Genomic DNA, 24,866 nt, shown 5'->3' on the forward strand with positions numbered 1-24,866 from the left:
CCCATTCAGTAGGTTGTGTTTTCATTTTGTTGATGGTTTCCTTTGCTGTGCAAAACTTCTAAGTTTAATTAGGTCCCATTGGTTTTTTTGTTTGTTTGTTTGTTTGTTTTTTTGGCCATGCCACACAGTGCGCCTAGTTCCCTGACCAGGGATCAAACCTGCACCCCCTGCAGTGGAAGTGGGGAGTTTTAACCACTGGACCACCAGGGACGTCCCCCATTGGTTTATTTTTTATTTTGTTTCTTTTGCTTAGCAGACAGAGCCAAAAAAATAATGCTACGATTTATGTAAAAGAGTGTTTTGCCTATGTTTTATCCTAGGAGGTTTATGGTTTCAGGACTTACATTTAGGGCTTTAATCCATTTTGAGTTTACATTTGTATATGGTGTGAGAAAATGTTCTAATTTCATTCTTTTACATGTAGCTATCCAGTTTTCCCAGCACCACTTATTAAAGAAACTGTCTTTTCTCCATTGTATATCCTTGCCTCCTTTGTCATAGATTAATTGAACATAGGTGCATGGTTTTATATCTGGGCTCTCTGTTCTGTTCCACTGATCTATATGTCTGTTTTGTGCCAGTACCATGTTGTTTTGATTACTGCAGCTTTGTAGTATAGTCTGAAATCAGGGAGCCTGACGCCTCTATCTTCATTCTTTCTTCTCAAGACAGCTTTGGCATTTGGGGATCTTTTGTGGTTCCATATAAATTTTAGAATTGTTTGCTCTAGTTCTGAGAACTGTCATGGCAATTTTGATACAGCTTGCATTAAATCTGTAGATTGCTTTGGTAGATGTGGACTTTTTAACAGTATTAATTTTTCCAATCCATGAACATGGGATATCTTTCCATTTCTTTAAATCATCTTCAATTTCCTTCATCAATGTTTTATAGTTTCAGAGTATACATCTTTCACCTCCTTGGTTAAGTTTACTCTAGTTTATTCTCTTTTTTGCAATTGTAAATGGGATTGTTTTCTTTTTTTTTTTTTTTCCTTTTTTTTTTTTATTGGAGTATAATTGCTTTACAATGGTATGTTAGTTTCAGCTTCACAACAAAATGAATCAGTTATATATATACATATATTCCCATATCTCTTCCCGCTTGCGTCTCCCTCCCTCCCACCCTCCCTATCCCACCCCTCCAGGCGGTCACAAAGCACCGAGCTGATCTCCCTGTGCTATGCGGCTGCTTCCCACTAGCTAACTACCTTACGTTTGGTAGTGTATATATGTCCATGCCTCTTTATCGCTTTGTCACCGTTTACCCTTCCCCCTCCCCATAGCCTCAAGTCCATTCTCTAGTAAGTCTGTGTCTTTATTCCTGTTTCACCCCTAGGTTTTTCATGACATTTTTTTTTTTAATTCCATATATATGTGTTAGCATACGGTATTTGTCTCTCTCTTTCTGACTTACTTCACTCTGTATGACAGACTCTAGGTCTATCCACCTCATTACAAATAACTCAATTTCGTCTCTTTTTATGGCTGAGTAATATTCCATTATATATATGTGCCACATCTTCTTTATCCATTCATCCAATGATGGACACTTAGGTTGTTTCCATCTCTGGGCTATTGTAAATAGAGCTGCAATGAACATTTTGGAACATGACTCTTTTTGAATTATGGTTTTCTCAAGGTATATGCCCAGTAGTGGGATTGCTGGGTCATATGGTAGTTCTATTTGTAGCTTTTTAAGGAACCTCCATACTGTTCTCCACAGTGGCTGTATCAATTTACATTCCCACCAACAGTGTAAGAGGGTTCCCTTTTCTCCACACCCTCTCCAGCATTTATTGTTTCTAGATTTTTTGATGATGGCCATTCTGACTGGTGTGAGATGATATCTCATTGTAGTTTTGATTTGCATTTCTCTAATGATTAGTGATGTTGAGCATTCTTTCATGTGTTTGTTGGCACTCTGTATATCTTCTTTGGAGAAATGTCTATTTAGGTCTTCTGCCCATTTTTGGATTGGGTTGTTTGTTTTTTTGTTATTAAGCTGCATGAGCTGCTTATAAATTTTGGAGATCAATCCTTTGTCAGTTGCTTCATTTGCAAATATTTTCTCCCATTCTGAGGGTTGTCTTTTGGTCTTCTTTATGGTTTCCTTTGCTGCGCAAAAGCTTTTAAGTTTCATTAGGTCCCATTTGTTTACTTTTGTTTTTATTTCCATTTCTCTAGGAGGTGGATCAAAAAGGACCTTGCTGCGATTTATGTCATAGAGTGTTCTGCCTATGTTTTCCTCTAAGAGTTTGATAGTTTCTGGCCTTACATTTAGGTCTTTAATCCATTTTGAGCTTATTTTTGTGTATGGTGTTAGGGAGTGATCTAATCTCATACTTTTACATGTAGCTGTCCAGTATTCCCAGCACCACTTACTGAAGAGGCTGTCCTTTCTCCACTGTACATTTCTGCCTCCTTTGTCATAGATAAGGTGACCATATGTGCGTGGGTTTATCTCTGGGCTTTCTATCCTGTTCCATTGATCTATCTTTCTGTTTTTGTGCCAGTACCATATCGTCTTGATAACTGTAGCTTTGTAGTATAGTCTGAAGTCTGGGAGCCTGATTCCTCCAGTTCCTTCTTTCGTTCTCAAGATTGCTTTGGCTATTCGGGGTCTTTTGTGTTTCCATACAAATTGCAAAATTTTTTGTTCTAGTTCTGTGAAAAATGCCAGTGGTAGTTTGATAGGGATTGCATTGAATCTATAGATTGCTTTCGGTAGTAGAGTCATTTTCACAATGTTGATTCTTCCAATCCAAGAACATGGTATATCTCTCCATCTATTTGTATCATCTTTAATTTCTTTCATCAGTGTCTTATAATTTTCTGCATACAGATCTTTTGTCTCCTTAGGTATGTTTATTCCTAGATATTTTATTCTTTTTGTTGCAATGGTAAATGGGAGTGTTTTCTTGATATCACTTTCAGATTTTTCATCATTAGTATATAGGAATGCCAGAGATTTCTGTGCATTAATTTTGTATCCTGCCACTTTACCAAATTCATTGATTAGCTCTAGTAGTTTTCTGGTAGCATCTTTAGGGTTCTCTATGTATAGGATCATGTCATCTGCAAACAGTGACAGCTTTACTACTTCTTTTCCGATTTGGATTCCTTTTATTTCCTTTTCTTCTCTGATTGCTGTGGCTAAAACTTCCAAAACTATGTTGAATAAGAGTGGTGAGAGTGGGCAACCTTGTCTTGTTCCTGATCTTAGTGGAAATGCTTTCAGTTTTTCACCATTGAGGATGATGTTTGCTGTGGGCTTGTCATATATGGCCTTTATTATGTTGAGGAAAGTTCCCTCTATGCCTACTTTCTGCAGGGTTTTTATCATAAATGGGTGTTGAATTTTGTCAAAAGCTTTCTCTGCATCGATTGAGATGATCATATGGTTTTTCTCCTTCAGTTTGTTAATATGGTTTATCACATTGATAGATTTGCGTATATTGAAGAATCCTTGCATTCCTGGAATAAACCCCACTTGATCATGGTGTATGATCCTTTTAATGTGCTGTTGGATTCTGTTTGCTAGTATTTTGTTGAGGATTTTTGCATCTATGTTCATCAGTGATATTGGCCTGTAGTTTTCTTTTTTTGTGACATCCTTGTCTGGTTTTGGTATCAAGGTGATGGTGGCCTCGTAGAAGGAGTTTGGGAGTGTTCCTCCCTCTGCTATATTTTGGAAGAGTTTGAGAAGGATAGGTGTTAGCTCTTCTCTAAATGTTTGATAGAATTCGCCTGTGAAGCCATCTGGTCCTGGGCTTTTCTTTGTTGGAAGATTTTTAATCACAGTTTCAATTTCAGAGCTTGTGATTGGTCTGTTCATATTTTCTATTTCTTCCTGATTCAGTCTTGGCAGGTTGTGCATTTCCAAGAATTTGTCCATTTCTTCCAGATTGTCCATTTTATTGGCATAGAGTTGCTTGTAGTAATCTCTCATGATCTCTTTTATTTCTGCAGTGTCAGTTGTTACCTCTCCTTTTTCATTTCTAATTCTATTGATTTGAGTCTTCTCCCTTTTTTTCTTGATGAGTCTGGCTAGTGGTTTATCTATTTTGTTTATCTTCTCAAAGAACCAGCTTTTAGTTTTATTGATCTTTGCTATTGTTTCCTTCATTTCTTTTTCATTTATTTCTGATCTGATTTTTATGATTTCTTTCCTTCTGCTAGCTTTGGGTTTTTTTTGTTCTTCTTTCTCTAATTGCTTGAGGTGCAAGGTTAGGTTGTTTATTCGAGATGTTTCCTGCTTCTTAAGGTGGGCTTGTATTGCTATAAACTTCCCCCTTAGAACTGCTTTTGCTGCATCCCACAGGTTTTGGGTCGTTGTGTCTCCATTGTCATTTGTTTCTAGGTATTTTTTGATTTCCTCTTTGATTTCTTCAGTGATCACTTCATTATTAAGTAGTGTATTGTTTAGCCTCCATGTGTTTGTATTTTTTACAGATCTTTTCCTGTAATTGATACCTAGTCTCATGGCGTTGTGGTCAGAAAAGATACTTGATACAATTTCAATTTTCTTAAATTTACCAAGGCTTGATTTGTGACCCAAGATATGATCTATCCTGGAGAATGTTCCATCAGCACTTGAGAAAAATGTGTATTCTGTTGTTTTTGGATGGAATGTCCTATAAATATCGATTAACTCCATCTCGTTTAATGTATCATTTAAAGCTTGTGTTTCCTTATTTATTTTCATTTTGGATGATCTGTCCATTGGTGAAAGTGGGGTGTTAAAGTCTCCTACTATGAATGTGTTACTGTCGATTTCCCCTTTTATGGTTGTCAGTATTTGCCTTATGTATTGAGGTGCACCTATGTTGGGTGCATAAATATTTACAATTGTTATATCTTCCTCTTGGATCGATCCCTTGATCATTATGTAGTGTCCTTCTTTGTCTCTTCTAATAGTCTTTGTTTTAAAGTCTATTTTGTCTGATATGAGAATTGCTACTCCAGCTTTCTTTTGGTTTCCATTTGCATGAAATACCTTTTTCCATCCCCTTACTTTCAGTCTGTATGTGTCTCTAGGTCTGAAGTGGGTCTCTTGTAGACAGCAAATATATGGGTCTTGTTTTTGTATCCATTCAGCCAATCTGTGTCTTTTGGTGGGAGCATTTAGTCCATTTACATTTAAGGTAATTATCGATATGTGTGTTCCTATTCCCATTTTCTTAATTGTTTTGGGTTCGTTATTGTAGGTCCTTTCCTTCTTTTGTGTTTCTTGCCTAGAGAAGTTCCTTTAGCAGTTGTTGTAGAGCTGGTTTGGTGGTGCTGAACTCTCTCAGCTTTTGCTTGTCTGTAAAGGTTTTAATTTCTCCATCAAATCTGAATGAGATCCTTGCTGGGTAGAGTAATCTTGGTTGCAGGTTTTTCTCCTTCAACACTTTCAATATGTCCTGCCACTCCCTTCTGGCTTGCAGAGTTTCTGCTGAAAGATCAGCTGTTAACCTTATGGGGATTCCCTTGTGTGTTATTTGTTGTTTTTCTCTTGCTGCTTTTAATATGTTTTCTTTGTATTTAATTTTTGACAGTTTGATTAATATGTGTCTTGGCGTATTTCTCCTTGGATTTATCCTGTATAGGACTCTCTGTGCTTCCTGGACTTGATTAACTATTTCCTTTCCCATATTAGGGAAGTTTTCAACTATAATCTCTTCAAATATTTTCTCAGTCCCTTTCTTTTTCTCTTCTTCTTCTGGAACCCCTATAATTCGAATGTTGGTGCGTTTAATGTTGTCCCAGAGGTCTCTGAGACTGTCCTCAGTTCTTTTCATTCTTTTTTCTTTATTCTGCTCTGCAATAGTTATTTCCACTATTTTATCTTCCAGGTCACTTATCCGTTCTTCTGCCTCAGTTATTCTGCTATTGATCCCATCTAGAGTACTTTTAATTTCATTTATTGTGTTGTTCATCGTTGCTTGTTTCATCTTTAGTTCTTCTAGGTCCTTGTTAACTGATTCTTGCAATTTGTCCATTCTATTGTCCATTCTATCTCCAAGATTTCGGATCAACCTTACTATCATTATTCTGAATTCTTTTTCAGGTAGACTGCCTATTTCCTCTTCATTTGTTAGGTCTGGTGGGTTTTTATCTTGCTCCTTCATCTGCTGTGTGTTTTTCTGTCTTTTCATTTTGCTTATCTTACTGTGTTTGGGGTCTCCTTTTTTGCAGGCTGAAGGTTCGTAGTTCCTGTTGTTTTTTGTGTCTGTCCCCAGTGGCTAAGGTTGGTTCAGTGGGTTGTGTAGGCTTCCTGGTGGAGGGTACTAGTGCCTGTGTTCTGGTGGATGAGGCTGGATCTTGTCTTTCTGGTGGGCAGGTCCACGTCTGGTGGTGTGTTTTGGGGTGTCTGTAGACTTATTATGATTTTGGGCAGCCTCTCTGCTAATGGGTGGGGTTGTGTTCCTGTCTTGCTAGTTGTTTGGCATAGGATGTCCAGCACTGTAGCTTGCTGGTCGTTGAGTGAAGCTGGGTGCTGGCGTTGAGATGGAGATCTCTCGGAGATTTTTGCTGTTTGATATTATGTGCAGCTGGGAGGCCTCTTGTGGACCAGTGTCCTGAATTTGGCTCTCCCACCTCAGAGGCACAGCACTGACTCCTGGATGCAGCACCAAGAGCCTTTCATCCACAGGGCTCCTTAATTTGGGATGATTCGTTGTCTATTCAGGTATTCCACAGATGCAGGGTATATCGAGTTGATTGTGGAGCTTTAATCCGCTGCTTCTGAGGCTGCTGGGAGAGATTTCCCTTTCTCTTCTTTGTTCTCACAGTTCCCAGGGGCTCAGCTTTGGATTTGGCCCCGCCTGTGCGTGTAGGTCGCCGGAGGGCGTCTGTTCTTTGCTCAGACAGGACGGGGTTAAAGGAGCCGCTGATTCGGAGGCTCTGGCTCACCCAGGCCGGGGGGTAGGGAGGGTCACGGAGTGCGGGGCGGGCCTGCAGCGGCAGAGGCCTGCGTGACGCTGCAGCCTAAGGCGCGCCGTGCATTCTCCCGGGGGAGTTGTCCCTGGATCCCGGGACCCTGGCAATGGCGGGCTGCACAGGCTCCCCGGAAGGGCGTGTGGCTAGTGCCCTGTGTTCGCACACAGGCCTCCTGGCGGCGGCAGCAGCGGCCTTAGCGTCCCATGTCCGTCTCTGGGCTCCGCACTCTTAGCCGCGGCTCGCGCCCGTCCCTGGAGCTCTCTCAAGCAGCGTTCTTAATCCCCTCTCCTCGTGCACCAGGAAACAAAGAGGGACGTAAAAGTCTCTTGCCTCTTTGGCAGCTCCAGACCCCTCCCCGGACTCTCTCCCGGCCAGCCGCGGCGCACCAACGCCCTGCAGGCTGTGTTCACGCTGCCAACCTCAGTCCTCTCCCTGCGCTCCGACAAAAGCCGGAGCCTCAGCTCCCAGTCCCGCCCGCCCCGGCGGGTGAGCAGACAAGCCTCTCGCTGGTGAGTGCCGGTCGGCCCGATCCTCTGCGCTGGAATCTGTCCACTTTGCCCTCCGCACCCCTGTTGCTGTGCTCTCCTCAGCGGCTCCCAAGCTCCCCCACTCCGCCTCCTGAAGTCTCCACCCGCGAAGGGGCTTGCTAGTGTGTGGACACTTTTCCTCCTTCACAGCTCTCTCCCGCTGGTGCAGGACCCGTCCCTATCCTTTTGTCTCTGTTTAGTTTTTTCTTTTGTCCTAACCAGGTACGTGGGGGGTTCCTTGCCTTTTGGGAGGTCTGAGGTCTTCTGCCAGCGTTCAGTAGGTGCTCCGTAGGAGTTGTTCCACGCGTAGATGTATTTCTGGTGTATCTGTGGAGAGGACGGTGATCTCCGCGTCTTACTCTTCCGCCATCTTCCCGGAAGTCCCCCCTGGGATTGTTTTCTTGAATTCTCTTTCTGATAGTTCATTATTAGTATATAGAAAAGCAACAGATTTCTGTATATTAATCTTGTATCCTGCAAATTTACTGAATTCATTTAATAGCCCTAATAATCTTTTGGAGTAGACTTTATGGTTTTCTATATATCAAATTATGTCATCTGCAGATAGTGACAGTTTTACATCTTCCCTTCCAATTTGGATGCCTTTTATTGCTTTTTCTTGTCTGGTGGCTGTGGCTAGGACTTCAAATACTATGTTAATTAGAGGTGGTAACAGTGGACATCCTTGTCTTTTTCCTGATTTTAGAGGAAAGGCTTTCAGCTTTTCACCAGTGAGTACAATGTTAGCTGTGGATTTGTCATAAATGGCATTTATTATGTTGAGATGTGTCCCCTTTAAACCCACCTGATGAGAGTTTTTATCATGAATGTAAAGCTGGTTTAGTGGTGCTGAACTCTTAATTTTTGCTTGTCTATGAAACTCTATCTCTCCTTTAAATCTGAATTATAGCCTTGCTGGGCACAGTATTCTTGGTTGCAGGGTTTTTTCCTTTCATCATTTAAAATATATCATGCCACTCCCTTCTGGCTAGCAAAGTTTCTGCTGAAAAGTTAGCTAATGTGGGAGTTCTCTTGTATGTAACTTGTTGCTATTCTCTTTCTGCTTTTAAGAGTCTCTCTTTATCTTTAATTTTTGCCATTTTAATTACCATGTGTCTTGCTGTACATATCTTTGGGATCATCTTGTTTTGGACTCTCTTTGCTTCCTGGACTTGAATGTCTATTTCCTCTCCCAGGTTAGAGAAGTTTGCAGCTATTATTTCTTCAAATAAGTTCTCTGACCTTTTCTCTCTCTCTTCTCCTCCTTCCAGGACCCCTATAATGCAAATGTTAATATGTTTGATGTTGTCCCAGAGATCTCTTAAACTGTCCTCCTTTAAAAAATTCTTTTTTCGGGCTTCCCTGGTGGCGCAGTGGTTGAGAGTCCGCCTGCCGATGCAGGGGACGCGGGTTCGTGCCCCGGTCTGGGAGGGTCCCACATGCCGCGGAGCGGCTGGGCCCGTGAGCCGTGGCCGCTGAGCCTGCGCTTCTGGAGCCTTTGCTCCGTGACGGGAGAGGCCCCAATAGTGAGAGGCCCGTGTACCGCAAAAAAAAAAAAAAAAAAAAAATTCTTTTTTCTTTTTATGTTCAGCTTTGGTGATTTCCACTACTCTCTCTTCCAGTTTGCTGATCTGTTCCTCTGTATCATCTAATCTACTGTTGATTCCTTCTAGTGTATTTTTTTCATTTCAGTTATTGTATTCTTCAGCTCTGTTTGGTTCTTTTTTATATTTTCTAAACCTTTGTTAAAATTCTCATTGTGTCACTTCATTCTTCTCCCAATTTCTTTGAGCATCTTTATGATCATTACTTAGAACTCTTTATTGGGTAGGTTGCTTATCTCCATTTCATTTTGTTCTTCTTTTTTATCTTTGTTGCCTCATTTGGAACATATTTCTTTGTTGCCTTATCTTGACTAATTTGCTTTTTTATTTCTATATATTTGGTAGAAATATATGGTTACATCTCCCAATCTTGGAGAAGTGGCCTTTTGTAGGAGACGTCCTATGTGTCCCAGCAGTGCCCTCCCCTCTGATCACCAGAGCTATATGCTATAGGGATGCCTCCTATACTGGCTGTGTGGGCCCTTCTGTTGTAGTGGGATGACTACTGTGGGTGGTCTGGTAGGCATGGCTGGCCCCCAGTCTGGTTGGTTGCCAGGTCCTGCCTTTTGTAGAGGTTGCCAGCCACTTATGGTTGGGGCTGTGTTATGAGGTGGCTAGCTGTGGAGCCCCAGGGGTTCTGGGGCTAGTCCTGGCCCACTGGTGGGTGGAGCTGGGCCCTGGGGTGGCTGTTTGCAAGGCCAGGGATCTCAGATCTACTCTTGCCTGCTTGCCTGCTGGTGGGTGGTGCTGTCTCCTGACATGGCTGGCGGTGGGGCCTGGGGTGTCCCAACTCTGGTGTCGGCCCACTGGTGAGTGGGCCTGGATCCTGAGGCAGATCTAGAGATGCCCACGTTTCTTGCAACTGCTGTTGGCTTGCTGGTGGGTGGGGTTGGGGCTCAGGGGCGTCCTAGGGCTAGTGCTGGCCTGATGGCTGCAGAGTCCTGCAGGTCCCACAGTTGTTGTTGACCTGGTGAGTGAGGCTATGTCCTGGGGTCTCTGGCTGTATGGTCCTGGGGGTCCTGGAGCTGGTTTTGGCCCACTGGTGGGCAGGGTGGGGGCCTAGTGATTCCTGGAGTTGGTATCAACCCGCTGGTGGGCAGGGCTGGGTCCCCTAGCAGCTGGGGGCTCAGGGGGTCCTTAGGCAGCAGCCTGCTGATGGATGGGGCTGTGCCCCCTTCCACTACCTGCTTGGCCTGAGGTATCCTAGGACTGGTGCTGACTGGCTCGTGGGTGGGGCCAGGTCCCAGCACTAGCACACTAGAGGGAGGACTCCAAAATGTGCTTGTCAGCACCAGTGTCCTCTTGGTACAATAGGCACCCCAGATGGCTGCCCCAGCACCTATGTCCCCTGGTGAGCTCCAGTTGCCTCCTGCCTCTCCAGGAGGCTCTCCAAGATCAGCAGGTGGGTCTGATCCAGGCTCCTTTCAAATTAGTGTTTCTGCCCTGGGTCTCTAAATGTGTGAGATTTTGGGTGCATCCTTTAAGAGTGAAGTCTACGTTTCCCACAGCCCTTTAGCTCTCCTGAAAGTAAGCCCAGCTGACCTTCAAAGCCAAATGTTCTGGAGGTTTGTCTTCCCAGTGCAGGACTCCCAGGCTAGGGTGCTTGATGTGGGGCTGAGACCCCTCACTCCTTGGCAAGAACCCCTGCAATTGTAATTATCTTCCTGTTTGTGAGTTGCTCACCTGGGGTTATAGGTCTTGATTACACTGTGTCTCCACTCCTCCTACCCATCTCGTTGTGGTGGTTCCCTCTTTATATCTTTAGTTGTAGAAGATCTTTTCTACTCATCTTCAGGTCTTCCTCATCGATCGTTGCCCTATAAATAGTTCTAATTTTGGGCTTCCCTGGTGGCGCAGTGGTTGAGAATCTGCCTGCCAGTGCAGGGGACACGGGTTCGAGCCCTGGTCTGGGAAGATCCCACATGCCACGGAGCAACTGGGCCCGTGAGCCACAACTACTGAGCCTGTGCGTCTGGAGCCTATGCTCTGCAACAAGAGAGGCCCATGCACCGCGATGAAGAGTGGCCCCCGCTCACCGCAACTAGAGAAAGCCCTCGCACAGAAACGAAGACCCAACACAGCCATAAATAAATAAATACATTTATATTTAAAAAAAAAAGTTCTAATTTTGGTGTGCTCATGGGAGGAGGTGAGCTCAGGGACTTCCTACTCCTCCGTGTTGGTCACTCCTCCTGGTAACCCTCACTTACTGAAGGGACAGACAGTACCAGGCTCTTGTCCTAGATTTTCTGCTCATTGGGTGTGAGCACACAAGTTTATTATCTTATAGTTCAGTAGGTTAAAAGTCCAACACAGATCTCACTGGGCTAAAAGCAAGGTGTCAGGAGGGATGTTTTACTTTCTGGAAGCTTGAGGGGAGAGTATGTTTCCTTGCTCTTCAAGCTTCTAGAGCCACCAACATTCCTTGGCTCATGGCCATCTTCAAAGTCATCCACATAGCATCCCTCTGACCCTGCTTCCATCACCATCTCTCTTTCTCTGACCCCCTCTTCTACCTCCCTCTTCCACATTTAAGGGCTATGTGATTACACCGGGCCTATCTGGATAATACAAGCTAATCTCCCTATTTTAAGGTCAGCTGATAAGCAAACTTAATTCCTCTTTGCCATAAGGTAACATATTCACAGGTTCCAGCGACTGGGACATGGACATCTTTGAGGGTCATTCTACTGTGTACAACAAGCCTTCATTTCTCCTGGGAGGGTCTGTTTTCTAACTCCATCATTTCCCCTAAGTCATTTCTTGGGATCCAGCAATGCTGAAGTAAATAGGTCAGGAATGAATGTAGTGCTTTTGAAGGACCTCACCAAAGCTAAGTTTGATGAGAGTGTTATTGATCTTGGGTACCCAAAATCCAGCCCATCAGAGACAGCATGCTGGGAAAAATCATAGAAATGAGTCGTTAGCGCAGCAGATGGAATCAAATATTGGCGACCTACCTTTGTGTTTCCAGGTGTGGATTTGGTCAAAAGCCAAGTTTATCAATAGGAAATTCCTAATGGAGGAACTTTACCAGCGTTTTCTGGATGGAGAAGATAGCCACGTAGCTCAGGAAGAGGACCCTTTCTGGGATCCTGCTGAGGTCATCCACTTGGGCTCAGCTCACATCTGGCTCCAGTCACTTGCCTACTGCATGAAGTTCGAAGAGCAAGTGGAGTTTCTGAACTGTGACGGGCTAGAAGAGGCAGTGTTGCATATCCACATGGGCCCCTGCTCCCCGACAGGACAGTGAGTATCTCCTCCGCCACCTTGTCTAGTTCTGGGTCGGCCACACAGAAAACTCATAGCACGCCTGAGTTCTCCTGGAGGGGGTGGTCAGCTTGGTACCCTGAAGAGGTCATTCGTGAGGCAAATGAATGAACTCGTTCATTCATAATTTGGCTTTATCAAATCTGATTTTGCCATGGCAGCCAAAGCAGCTGACCTGGAATACTTAAAATCCCATGTGCAGCAGCCTTTGAGCAGCTCAGCACTGCCCTAGGGGACCAAAGGAGTGAGGAGGAGGATATCCTGCAAAGAGGCAGGAGTGTAGTAGAAGGAAATGTGGACATGAACCAATAGACCTGGTTGGTAAAGAAGCCAAGAGTGCTGTAGGACCTTCTACTCACAGCCCCCCCACCCCACCCCCCGGAGCGCCCGTGAGGTCTGGTAGCCGCCACACCCACTTGCCCTTTCCAGTGTTAGGTCCTCATCCCTGCTGATGAGGCCCAAGAGGCAGAAGCAGAAAAGCTCATTTTGTAGCTCAGCCTATCTCCCTGCACAGACTCTGGTAATTTCTTTGTTCCTTTTCTCAAGGAAGGAACTGTGGTGTCTTTGTTTCCTTATGTGGCCTCATTCTGAGCTGTTATCCAACCTTTGTTCTAACCCCACTCCGTTACCTTTACTGTCCCCTTAGGGCGTCTCATCTGTTTTCTCTCTTTGGGCCAAAGGCAGTTAAGGGAGCTTTTACAAAAGCTAAAGTCTCTTAGCAATTCTAAGCAAAGAGGCTGGCAGGAGGTCTGGTCTGGGTGCCAGGGTCCTCATGGGTACCCGATGCAATCTTTTTCTCTTTCTGAAGAAGAAACAGGCTGAAGAAGGGAGCAGGAAAACTGCAAAGTACTGTGACTAAAAGACCAAGATGACCGTTGACTCGCTGTCTTCACTGGGACTCGAAGAAAACTTCTTGGTCATTTTGCTACTTCGGGCTTCTAGGCTGCCTGATGGTTACATTTCCCACTCTGAATGAATAAAGTAGCATTCTGGTTTACAGGTTTCAATCTTTGTGAGCTCGTGGATGTGACAGAGGTCCCCTGTTGGAAAGCTGTCCCTATTGGGTTCTGAGCCTGAGGGCCTGGGGTTGACCCTAGACCATGAGGAGTTCACTGCGGTAGATGACACCCGGAGAGGCTGCATCTGGGCAGCCAGCTGGCTTCCTCTGGGTGGCAGCCCCTCTGTCCCACTGGGAACCTACCTAAATCTTCAATGCTAGTTTGGCACCCACATCTGGGTACATTTACTGCAAGAAGCTGTTATATTCCTGTCTCCTCCTTGAGACGGTCCATATCTTACCTTGAAGTACTAGAGCATGGAGTGGGCTCTTGTTATATGTCTCTTGAATGAATGAATTCTACAGCTGGTAATATTACCCATCCTTCCTTCAGAGAATCTGGCCATCTCTTAGGAGTCTATGTAATTCCCATTGACATCACAGTCCTAACTTGCTTGGACCCAGGCTAACCTGTGACAATGTTTACCTCTTCTGTTTGTAGAGCATGTGGTGAGGAGGATGTGGTTATTGACCCACTGGAGCTGCTGGGCAAGAGAATGGACTTCCAGATTCGCATTGTGCAGTGCCTTGGCACCAAGTGGCTAAAGGAAGATGCAGAGCAGGGTGTTCAGATGGGGTACCAGCCTGCCCCGCAGAGCTGCTGAACACGAACTGCCCACTTTGTGGGCCCTGGTGGGAGGGAGTCTTTCCTCAAGTTTTAAGAATGAGCTATCATGTCATTTTCTTACGTTTTTTTTTGCTTGTTCAACCCCCAAATGACTATTTCCTCCAACTGTTTAACAGACGGATAAGCCGCATGCCCCTCCAGTCAGTGGAATGTGATTAGCGCATACTGATCCTCCTAAGTAATTGAAGCAAAGAGTCAGAAATTTTAATTATCAGAAAGACTATCCAGTAAAACTGTGTTATCTAAGTAGGACAATTGGGTTTATTTTATTTAGTTGGAAACAAAAGGACTGTATTACAATATGGCAGAGGCACCAGATATGCTTAAACTAAAAGCTTAAACTAATTAAGCTAAAAGGATATTAAAAGATAAAGCAATAAAAAAGGTAGGCATTGAAGGACAAAAACAAACTGCAACCTCATGTGGAAAATTAACAATTTTAGATTATCTAAGTGGAAAGTATTTATCAAAATCCTTTTCTCTTTTTGTTAGGCATTTAATATTATCTATGTAATGATGATACCCACATTGAATAGCTGTGATGTTGGAGGTGGCAATCACGAGAATCAATTATAGGTCACCTTTTATCAACTAACCAAAGCAGGCTATAATTCTTTGGCTCACCTGATACTTTTCTTTACAAATGTATCCCTTATGGTTTTAAGTTATGTTTTCTGTTCTTGTCTCAGGTACAGAATTTATGATCTTCCAAACACTTTATATACCAAGCCTGTATGGAAAATTCTGAATCCCCAAATTGAAGAGACTGTCCAATTTACAACCTTAAATGCATCTCAGGAGTTTCTGAATTATTTAAAGACAAATGCTCTCATTGTTGATTTATGGGGCCTTCAAGGTACCATGTTTACTTCTTCTTTTGCATGGTGCATTCCTCAGTCAGATATCATGTCTGTATACCTAGGGCTGCAGAGGAGGGAGATGGAGGGAGGAGGTCAGGGTCTTGACAGCAGTGGCCAAGAGCTATTGTCCCTTGGGCCTCTGGGTTTTAGTCCACAGGTGATCATATGGCTTAAATCTCCTCACACAACAGGGGGGCTGGACAACTGAGACATTTCTTTCCTTGATGGTATCTCCCTCACACTACAGAAGGCTGTGCCGAACTGAGCTGCTCTCAGCCAGGCCTCATGGTCACAGGTGAAGGCCACATCATGGTGGACACCAAGAAAATATCCTCCGTGATGGATAAGGGCCAGGTGTGTATACTTAAGTGACATTAAAAATAGATGTCACAGATGACTAAAAATATCTCCGATGACAGTTGCTTGGGGATCATCAATGTTCCTTCCCATTAAAAAACCTCTTTCTTGATTTATTCCTGTGAACCCTGAGGGTCTTAAACCCTGGTCACCACACCTCTCCACCCCACGTAGTTTTCACATGGTAGGAACAACTGCCACTCTTCAAGCATATGCAAATAATCCAGCAAAAGGCTAAACTGACCTGTTTTTTGTAGACTACATCAAACCAGATACCAGAACTTTATCTGAAGCTGCTCAAGTTAGAACAGGAGACAGAACTGCTCAGAAACATTAACAGAGTGCTCAGAGAGGAAAATGTGTTTCTTAAAGAATCTCTTGAGAAAACTGGTTCTAGTCAACAAGGTAAGAGGCCGCTCAAGTCTTGGTGTTTAGCTTTTCTCTAAACTCCTACATTTGTGGTGTGTATTTTCTTTCTAAGAAATGAGATTTTAAATGAGTTAATATCTTGTTTCAGTTTTAAAAAAGGGGGGGAACATTTTTTCCTTTTTCCTTGTAAGATTTCTTTGAATGGGTCCAAACCGGTGCCTGATAAATGCTGATGTAGTAAAATGCACCAAGATAATTAAATATATAAATATCTGGATAAATAGATGAATAAATAAATGTTATCTTTCAACCTCAGCACATAAGCCTTCCAATACCCTGAAGCTAACTGGGACGACAGCACAATTGCCAGCAGCCAGAGAGATTAATCAGATGCGCACCCAGCAAGCCAGCTATGACAGAGAATTTGCCAAAGCTCTTAAGGTGTTCTACCAAAGCATGAATGTGGCAAGAGGGCAGTTTCTCAAATTGAGACATCATAAACCTCCTGTAAGTAACCAGAATCCTGGGAGCAAAAGGAATTTCTTTCCATTAAATGCAGCTGTTTGATATAACTACATTTCCTGAGCGTGGGGACGTGGGTGTGCTTAAGCCAAAGAGCAGGCTGAGGCCTAGAACACTGTGAGTCTGCTGCTTTCGGGGCTCCACCCATCTTTGCTCCCATTTTTCACTTTAGTGTACATCTGGCTGGTTCAAGGCAGCCGTGGCCACTGCAGCACTGATATTCCTGTACTTAAGGATGTACAGAGTATCTCAGAAATGCAAGTTCGCTTTATCATTATAAAACCAAATAAATATAATTCATCACATTAAGATATTATAGGAGAAAAATCATGATTATTTCAATATATACAAAAAAAGCATGTGATAAAATTCAGCATCCTACCACGATAAAAACTTTTAGCAAACTAGGAATAAAATGGACATTACTTAATCTGATAAAGGCAATCTTAAATGAACACACAGTAAGCATAATCTTAATGGTAAATCACCGATGCCAGCTATCTTCACTTCTGTTTGACATTGTGCTTTAGGTTCTAGCCAGTGCAGCAAGTCCAGAAATAAAAGGTATAAGGATTGGAAAGGAAAAAAAGGTAATAATAATAATAGTATACATTTATGTAATACTTACTGAGTGCTTTTACATTTACTGACTCAATTCTCGCAACAACCTGATGGGTAGGTACTATCATTAGCTTTATTATACAGTTGATGGATCTAAGGCACAAGAGAGGTTAAGTAACTTACGTAAGGACACACAACTAGTAAGTGTCAGGGCCAAGCTCCAAACCCAGGGCTGCTCCATGGTCTATACTCTTTCCCACTACACCATGATGCCTCTAGTATTATTTGCAGATGACATGTTTATGTAAATAGAAAACCGAAAAGAATTTATAAATAAATTACAAGGTTGCTGGATACAAAAATCAATATTTAATTAATTACGTTTGAATATAACAGCAATAGAACAACGTTTTTAAAATAAAAGATAGTTTTTTTTTTTTTTTTTGGCGGTACTTGGGCCTCTCACTGTTGTGGCCTCTCCCATTGCAGAGCACAGGCTCCGGACGTGCAGGCTCAGTGGCCATGGCTCACGGGCCCAGCCGCTCCACGGCATGTGGGATCTTCCCGGACCGGGGCACGAACCCGTGTCCCCTGCATTGGCAGGCAGACTCTCAACCACTGCGCCACCAGGGAAGCCCCGAAAAGATAGCATTTATAATCGCATCAAATGTAAGAAGTACTTAGGCCTATAGCTAACATAAAGTATGGACTTCTATGGAGAAAATTTTAAAGCTTGTTTGAGAGATGTTAAAGATGATCTAAGTAAATGGAGAAACATGCCATGGCTCCATGGTTTGGAAGGTTTGCTACTGTAAATCTGTCAAGTCTCCTGAGATTCAATATAATCCCAATAAAATGTAATGGAATCTGACAAGATGATCCTATAATTTAGATGGAATCACAAAAGCAAAGTTTAGCCGAGACAATCCAAGGCTCAAAAACAAGGTAGAGAACTTGCCTTACTCTACATCAAGGCTTATTTTAATGCTAGTGTAATAGACGGTAAGGTATTGCCCAAATGTAGGTAAGATAACCAAAGGAAAAGAAGGCCAAGAAATAGATTCACTCAGAATTAGAGACTTGATATATGACCGAGGTGGAACCAAAGATGAGTGTGGCAAGGATGGATTTTTCAATAAACAGTGCTCAGAGCATTCAGAATACATATGAAGATAAATGAAATGGGAGCCTTATCTAGAACTATACCTAGAAGTCAATTTTAGGTGAGAATTAAAGACCTATACGTGAAAGGTAAACCCCTAACGCTTACAGAAGGTACTTTAGGAGACGTCTTCATGACCTCACAGTGGAAGAGGATTTAAACATGACAAGAAAAATACCTAGATTTAAAGAAAAAGATTGATAGACTCACCTATATTAAAATTGTGAAGTTTGGTCCAGAAACCAAAACAAAGTCGAAAGGGATAGGAAAAGTCATTTGCAACACATTTAATATATAATGAGCTAATATCCAAAATAAAGAACTACTACAAGCCGAAAAGAAAAACAGATAGATTTTGACCCAGTAGGAAAAAATGGTCAGAAGACCCAAACAGGAACTTCACAAAAGAGGAAATCAAAAAGGCCAATAGGGCTTCCCTGGTGGAGCAGTGGTTGAGAGTCCGCCTGCCGATGCAGGGGACACGGGTTCGTGCCCCGGTCCGGGAAGATCCCACATGCCACGAAGCGGCTGGGCCCGTGAGCCATGGCCGCTGAGCCTGCGCATCCGGAGCCTGTGCTCCGCAATGGGAGAGGCCACAACAGTGAGAGGCCTGCGTTCCGCAAAAAAAAAAAAAAAAAAAAAAGGCCAATAAATATATGAGAAAGTGCTTAACTTCTTTAATAATTTGGGAAACACTAATTGAAACCAGTGATATGCTAGTATAAAGTAACCATACTGGCAAAAATTTCCGTCTGAAAATATCAAGTTTTGGTAAAGCTATGAAGCAACAGAAACTTTCATGCCACGTTGGAAGGAGTATGAATCGGTACAACAACTTAAAAAACTGTTTGCCATTTATCTAATAAAAGTCAAAGATGCATCTACCCTGTAAGCCTGCAACTCAACTCCTCTTCTCCACAGAGTAAACTGGTTCTGCACTTCTCTGCACCTTAATGCCCTGAGGCAGAGGTTCTCACAGTGTGGTCTTCTCACCAGCAGCTTCAGCATCATCTGGGATCTTGTTAGAAATGCGAATTCCAGGGTCCCCTCCCAGACCTGCTGAACCAGACTCTCTGGGTGTGAGGCCTAGTAATCTGTGCTTTAACAAGTCCTCCAGATGATTCTGCCTTAAACTCAAGTTTGAGAACCACCTTTCTAGACATCCTATGTATATAATGAATTAATTTCTCTCCTACCTATCTAGAATGGTACTAGTTATACACCATTCTTGAGAGAACTGGGAAAATAGTCACTCAAGTCATTTTCTGTTCTGTAGTTCAGATGATGGACCAGCTGAAAAATTCTGTAGGAACCCAAGCACTCGTGCACTTGGCTGTATTTTAACACCATCTTCCATAACAGCCCCCAAATGGAAACACCTTAATGTACACCCACAGAAGATTAGTAACTTATGGCACAAATGGCCAAAAGACAGGCAAAATATACTGTTTAGGGCTGCATTCTAGGTGGCGAGAAAATGATTATCACACAATTTAGGTTAGTAGTTGCTTCTGGGGGGTAGAGAAATGGGTGTGACCAGGAGGCGCTCAAGACGCAGTGTGCTTTCTTGAGCGGGTATGTTCACTTTAACTGTACCTACGCATACATTTTGGGTACTCTTTTGTCTGTACACCTCACAATAAAAAAGAAGGAAAAACCAGTGTGATAAACACGCTAAATATAAAGTTATAAGCCACAACCGGGGAGAATCTATGTGTATTATTTGTCATCAAAGATTAGTATCCAGAATATATAAACTACATACTTTTTTAAAAAATATATATTTATTTATTTATTTTTGGCTGCGTTGGGTCTTCATTGCTGCACACGGGCTTTCTCTAGTTGCCAAAAGTGGGGGCTACTCTGTTGAGGTGCGCGGGCTTCTCATTGCAGTGGCTTCTCTTGCTGCGGAGCACCGGCTCTAGAGCACAGGCTCAGTAGTTGTGGCGCATGGGCTTAGTTGCTCCGCGGCATGTGGTATCTTCCTGCACCAGGGCTCAAACCCGTATCCCCTGCATCGGCAGGTGGATTCTTAACCACTGCGCCATCAGGGAAGTCCCTACATACTTTTAAAATAAGAGAAAGACAACTCCTTCTCTTTGTAGGAAAACACACTGGAAAAAATGGCCAAAGTATCTGAGCGGGCATTTCACTAATAATCAGGGAAACAGAAACTAAAACGAGATGCCACGACACACTATCGGCCCCCTGCCTGCTCGCGTCTCTGTGACCACCGTCACCTCCTCCACCGTTGCTCACTGGCGCTCTGGCCACAGTGGGCCCTGCAATCCCTGCTCAGGGATACCTGCTCCTATGGGGCAGAGGACACATCAACCAACTCTCAGTGGGAGAATCCCCACCCAACACAGTCCTGTGCAAACCTCAGAACTTCTACAGTATTAAAAGAATATATACCATACCAATCTCAAATATTTGGATTATCTCACCAATTTTCCCTGTTGGCAGTAAGTAAAGGGTCATTTAGGCAGCCTTCCTGAAACAGGACGTGCTCCTAGGTGACTTGTCGCCTCTGGTAGCAGCTTTCAAATGCAGCTTTCTGGCCCAAAGGGAGAACTCGCTGGGCACCCCACTCATGTACACACACAGTACTTTTACTGTAATGAAGTGAGTCCACTAATATTGAAACCGAGCAGGATGCTGCGGGGCCCTCCTGAGTACAAAATCCCCTCTGTGTCCCCCGTTTGTTGTTTATAGAAAGTCTTTAGTCTCCTAGACCTTCCCTGAGTTCCAAAGAGCAGATTCAAGCTGTTACTAACTAGGCGAGTGAGGGAACGCAGAAACAATGGAAAAGCAAGCCCAACATAACCTTTTCCATGATTGTTAGCTTAAAGTAATGCCTTGACTTATGACCCCAAACTGTGGAGATAATGTCCTGTGGCTTCAACTGGCTGGCCCCAAGTGGACTTAAAATTGGTGACACTGGGAAGGTCAATTAAGAACTGAAACTCCTGAACCATCACGAAGTAAATAACAAAATGCCTCAACCATTGCTTTTGCTTTCTCCTAAAAAGAAGTTAAGGGATCACAAGACCATGATTTACTAGTTTGCTTTGCAGGAACACACAGATCAATCACATTCACCAATGACAGACACAACGAGTCCCAAGACAGTGCTGGGAAGTCTGCAATTGAAGTCTTACAGGAAAGCTGAAATCATAAAGACCCCCTCCCCTTTACTTTTTTTTTTTTTTAAAAAACCCTGCGCCCCTGGCCAGCCAGCAAGATGGATTTGAGACGAGTCTAGGTCTCCCATCTTTAGGGTTGGTGCCTCCTTGACTAATACAAGTTTCTCTGCTCCAAACTCCACCATTTCAGTTTGGCCTCACTGTGCGTCGGGCACACGAACTTGGGTTTGACAACAATATTGTTCTTTTCTTTATTTTTAGGAAGACGATCAAATGCTTCGACCATTTGTACACCAGCAGTCACAAATGTTAAAGGACTTTGGGGACCTACTTGAATCCAGCTTGTGGAAACTGAAAAATGATGTTGCTCTTATGGTGAAAAAGAAGAGAGAATGTTTATTGCATATGGAATACTGAGGCTACACCAACTGAAAACATTTGAGCTTTGAGTTGGAACGATTATTTGTGTAGCTAATAAGCTTAATTAACTTGGCTTTCAGAGCTGAATTGTGGACTCAACCTAGTCAACTCATTTCCCACTCACTCAACCTGTTATACCACTTTTAAGCAAAACTCTTCTTCAATTTGATTTAAAATCATGTAAAAATGAATCCATAACCAGGGTGAAGGTGAGGTGGGAAATATGAAAGGTGAATGGTCAGCACTCTGAGCTCTGGGATTGACTGCCTGGGGCTGAATCCATCACTAATCAATTGTGTGGTTTGGGGCAAAGGACTTCCCCTCTCTAAGTCTCTTTCCTTATCTGTTACAGGGGAACGGTAACAGTACTTACTGCAGATGGTTAACAAATACAAAAGAATATAAAGAACTTAGAATGTGCTTGGCACACAGAGGAATTGATAAGCAACTGCCGTTAATATTTTCATGATTAACAGCTCCAAACTTCAAATAAAAGCTCTTTTGTAAGTTTCTTGCTGTCTCACCTAGAGAATGGTTATTTCATGCCCCTCATTTTGTATCCTTGTTCTGAACAAATTTGATATTCTACCTCCACTTATTTTCTGTCTTCATAGGTTTATTTGAAATAGGTTCAATTCATTAAGCATCGTTAAGTGCCTGTACTGTGGGACCTGTTCAGTGCAAGGGCCTGGGGTGGCAGAGGTTAAGATTTACTATGACATCTGCCGGGAATTAGTCAATCTCGAAGAGATCTTGATTCCACAAAGAACTGATTGATGAGTCTTAGTTAGGTCCAACGGGCACTGAGTGCTCTGGGGAAAGGCTTGTAAAGAAAACTTTTGCGGCCTTAGACAGACTAACAATAGCAGCAATAACAGAGACTTATCCAGGGCTTACTGTGTGTCAGGCACTAATCTAAGTGCTATACAGCTGTGAGCTCATTTAATTTTCACCATAATTCTATGAATTTGGCCCTGTTACTTTCCCCATTTTGAGGCTTTAAAGGTTAAACAAACGAGGCTTGTCCAGGCCACTGTAAGCAGTGGGCTGACTCTGGGACTGCATTCCTAACCAAAGGCCTGGGACCTTAATATGCAGGACTGTCCCAAGGAGCAGTTTGACTGATTTGCATAAGAACAGGAAGGAGGCAACAGAGGTGACAACTCCAATACTTGCTCCCTAAAATATAAAGTTAGGGGCACTGAAACTCTACTGGCAGGAGAGGCTATCAAGGGCTCCAAGAGGAGTCTCCCTGGGAAGGCAGAGGCATCTGGGCTGGTGACTTCAGCTTACTACCAGGACCCAAGGGCTTATGGGAGGGGCTTGGGTTTTGCCTGTAGCTCAGGTCCTGGCTGAGTGTATGCACATGAACTAAAATATAACCTGTAACCCTGGAGCCCAAGTGTGGAGCTCCATGTTGGTGATGGCAGGGACAAGGGTCAGCAAAGCATCATAGAAAAGGAAAAGGAAAGGAAAAGGAAAGGAAAGCCTTTGTCCTTGAGGCAGGATAGCAGTGAGGCCATGGGAAGCAGGAACGACTTCTACCTCTTGGACTGAGACTTAAAGCTCTTGGACAATTTGCTTGAGGCAAGTAAATATACTTTCTGCAAGTGAGCAGGTGGAGCCTTGGAAGGTTAGAAAGAATATCAGGACTAGACACTTGTACCTCAAGCTGGAGGACAGGGTCACACAGGTGGTCATATATCAGCATCAACACTAGAGCACAACACAGCACACGTTGCAAAAGTGGAAAGATGCACATGGAGTCTCAGCCAGTAGCTCCCAAGTGCAGATCTAAGCCACGGATTCCTAGGGCCCAACCGTCATACCTCCTGAATGCAAACTGCTGGGGTCCGCTGGGGAACCTATATTGTTTGTGGTTTGGATATGCAGCTAGTCATGAGATCTCTTGCTCTTGTCCATCTTCCTGATTTTAGAGATGATAAAACCTCTTCTAAGGTCCCACAAATTAATGCACAGCTGAGACCCGATTCGACCAGCCCTGGGCAGAGGAAGCAAAGTTAGGATGGACAGTACTATCACCAAGGATCTCCCTCTTCAAGTTAAATAGACCCTCTTTCTTTTGTACAGGCAGCACAGATGGACCTCCCAACATGAATAAGATTCCTATCAATGTCACGCCTCTCACTGTAGAGTAGAAATTCCATGAAGGCAATGGCTGTCCTCTTTACATAATGAACGTAACAGAACACTTAACGTGTGTTTATTATATGCTAATTACAAAAGGAAAAGTCCTTTGCCTTATTTTTGGGCTTCAGTGGAAACCTGGTTAAAATATAAAAAGTAAATTAGAGAAAAATTTTGCTTAGGCAGTGAAAATCAATAGAAACTTAGCAGCTATATCCTTAAACCTAAGGCACACAGGTACAGAACCAGGGAAAATGAATGATAAGCCCAATTATTAGCAGTACACAGACCACTAAGGAAGCACATTTCTACCACTACTCAAATACACAGGCACGTCCAAACACAGAACCACTGTTCAATTGACAATCCTTTATTATTAAACTTAGGTAAGAGTCCAAAATCAGTCAGTGTGGATGCGCGAAAAAGTAGGCTAAAATAGCAAAAACTGCAGTTTCATTTGGCAAAGGCCTACACTAGGCAGAGAAATTCATGGGGAAGTGAGATCCCATTCAATATCATGGCGAGGAAAAGAGCAGTTGCCGTCTTACATGACCACCAGCCTGGGCGTGTCAGCCACACAGAGAGAGCCACCCATCCCACCCTCTGATCTTCCAGCTCACTTAAAAAACTGACCTTGAATTCTTCAATGAAAAAGTCAAATATTAATTTTTTCTCACAAGCAATAAAATCACAAAAATCAGCTAAGATTTGAAATTTATGGTAAGCTGGTACAATTCCCTGCTTGTACTATATACATATTTTAGATATGACAATCTTTTCCACATACAGTCAGACAGGCTTATAGAAGAATTTCAAATATCAAATTAAAAAGCTGTTAATTCATGCATTTTATGACTTCGGTTAATTATTCAAACGTTTAGACTTCAGAGCTGCTAATGACACTAAATTCAATGCCACGCTGGTTGAGTCTGTCAATCAGCTTTGTTCTGGAGAAAGCTGCTCCAGGAGTGAAGACCCCACCCCTGTAAGACAATAACAAGATGAAACAGTGCACAAAGCCCAGCTCCAGCCCTTTCCTCTGCTAGTGTGATTTACTGGAGGACTAGCTATCGAATCAATGCAGAGCTTATGAAAACCTGATTCTTGATTCCATAATGGACTGGTTTTGGTTCCATTCCTAAAATCAGCCAAACGAGCAAGGAGCTATTATTCAAAAGTAAACTAGTACCCAGTAAACCCATCTAGGTTGGTTCAGTGACTCATGAGACTGTTTCCATGATACCGGCGTGTGTGTTGGAAGGGGCACACTGAGGGTTATCAACCCAAGTAACAGCTGCTGTTTATGAAG

General features: G+C 43.2%; 2 protein-coding genes across 3 annotated transcripts in view; one reads left to right on the forward strand and one right to left on the reverse strand.

Annotated features, from left to right (window-relative positions):
- The window catches only part of LOC113628654 (kinesin-like protein KIF28P), a 91,079-nt gene extending 69,673 nt beyond the window's left edge, over window positions 1-21,406 (forward strand). Inside the window, exons 17-23 of the mRNA XM_027122475.1 lie at window positions 12,032-12,306; window positions 13,827-13,961; window positions 14,702-14,868; window positions 15,120-15,226; window positions 15,487-15,634; window positions 15,915-16,105; window positions 21,251-21,406. Coding sequence (XP_026978276.1) covers window positions 12,032-12,306; window positions 13,827-13,961; window positions 14,702-14,868; window positions 15,120-15,226; window positions 15,487-15,634; window positions 15,915-16,105; window positions 21,251-21,406 — 1,179 coding nt within the window. The remainder of the gene's footprint in view (window positions 1-12,031; window positions 12,307-13,826; window positions 13,962-14,701; window positions 14,869-15,119; window positions 15,227-15,486; window positions 15,635-15,914; window positions 16,106-21,250) is intronic.
- SCCPDH (saccharopine dehydrogenase (putative)) overlaps window positions 20,832-24,866 on the reverse strand; it is a 44,012-nt gene continuing 39,977 nt past the window's right edge. Inside the window, exon 12 of one of the 2 annotated variants that reach the window (XM_027122389.1) lies at window positions 20,832-23,411. In XM_027122389.1, coding sequence (XP_026978190.1) covers window positions 23,303-23,411 — 109 coding nt within the window. In that variant the 3' untranslated portion in view covers window positions 20,832-23,302. Of the gene's footprint in view, window positions 23,412-23,906; window positions 24,541-24,866 lie in introns of those variants that run through there. The other variant, XM_027122390.1, reaches the window with a different exon arrangement.

This window comes from Aethalodelphis obliquidens, unplaced genomic scaffold (genome assembly GCF_003676395.1).
Source record: "Aethalodelphis obliquidens isolate GAN/ISIS:26980383/991018 unplaced genomic scaffold, ASM367639v1 scaffold24, whole genome shotgun sequence".
Classification (NCBI taxonomy): domain Eukaryota; kingdom Metazoa; phylum Chordata; class Mammalia; order Artiodactyla; family Delphinidae; genus Aethalodelphis; species Aethalodelphis obliquidens.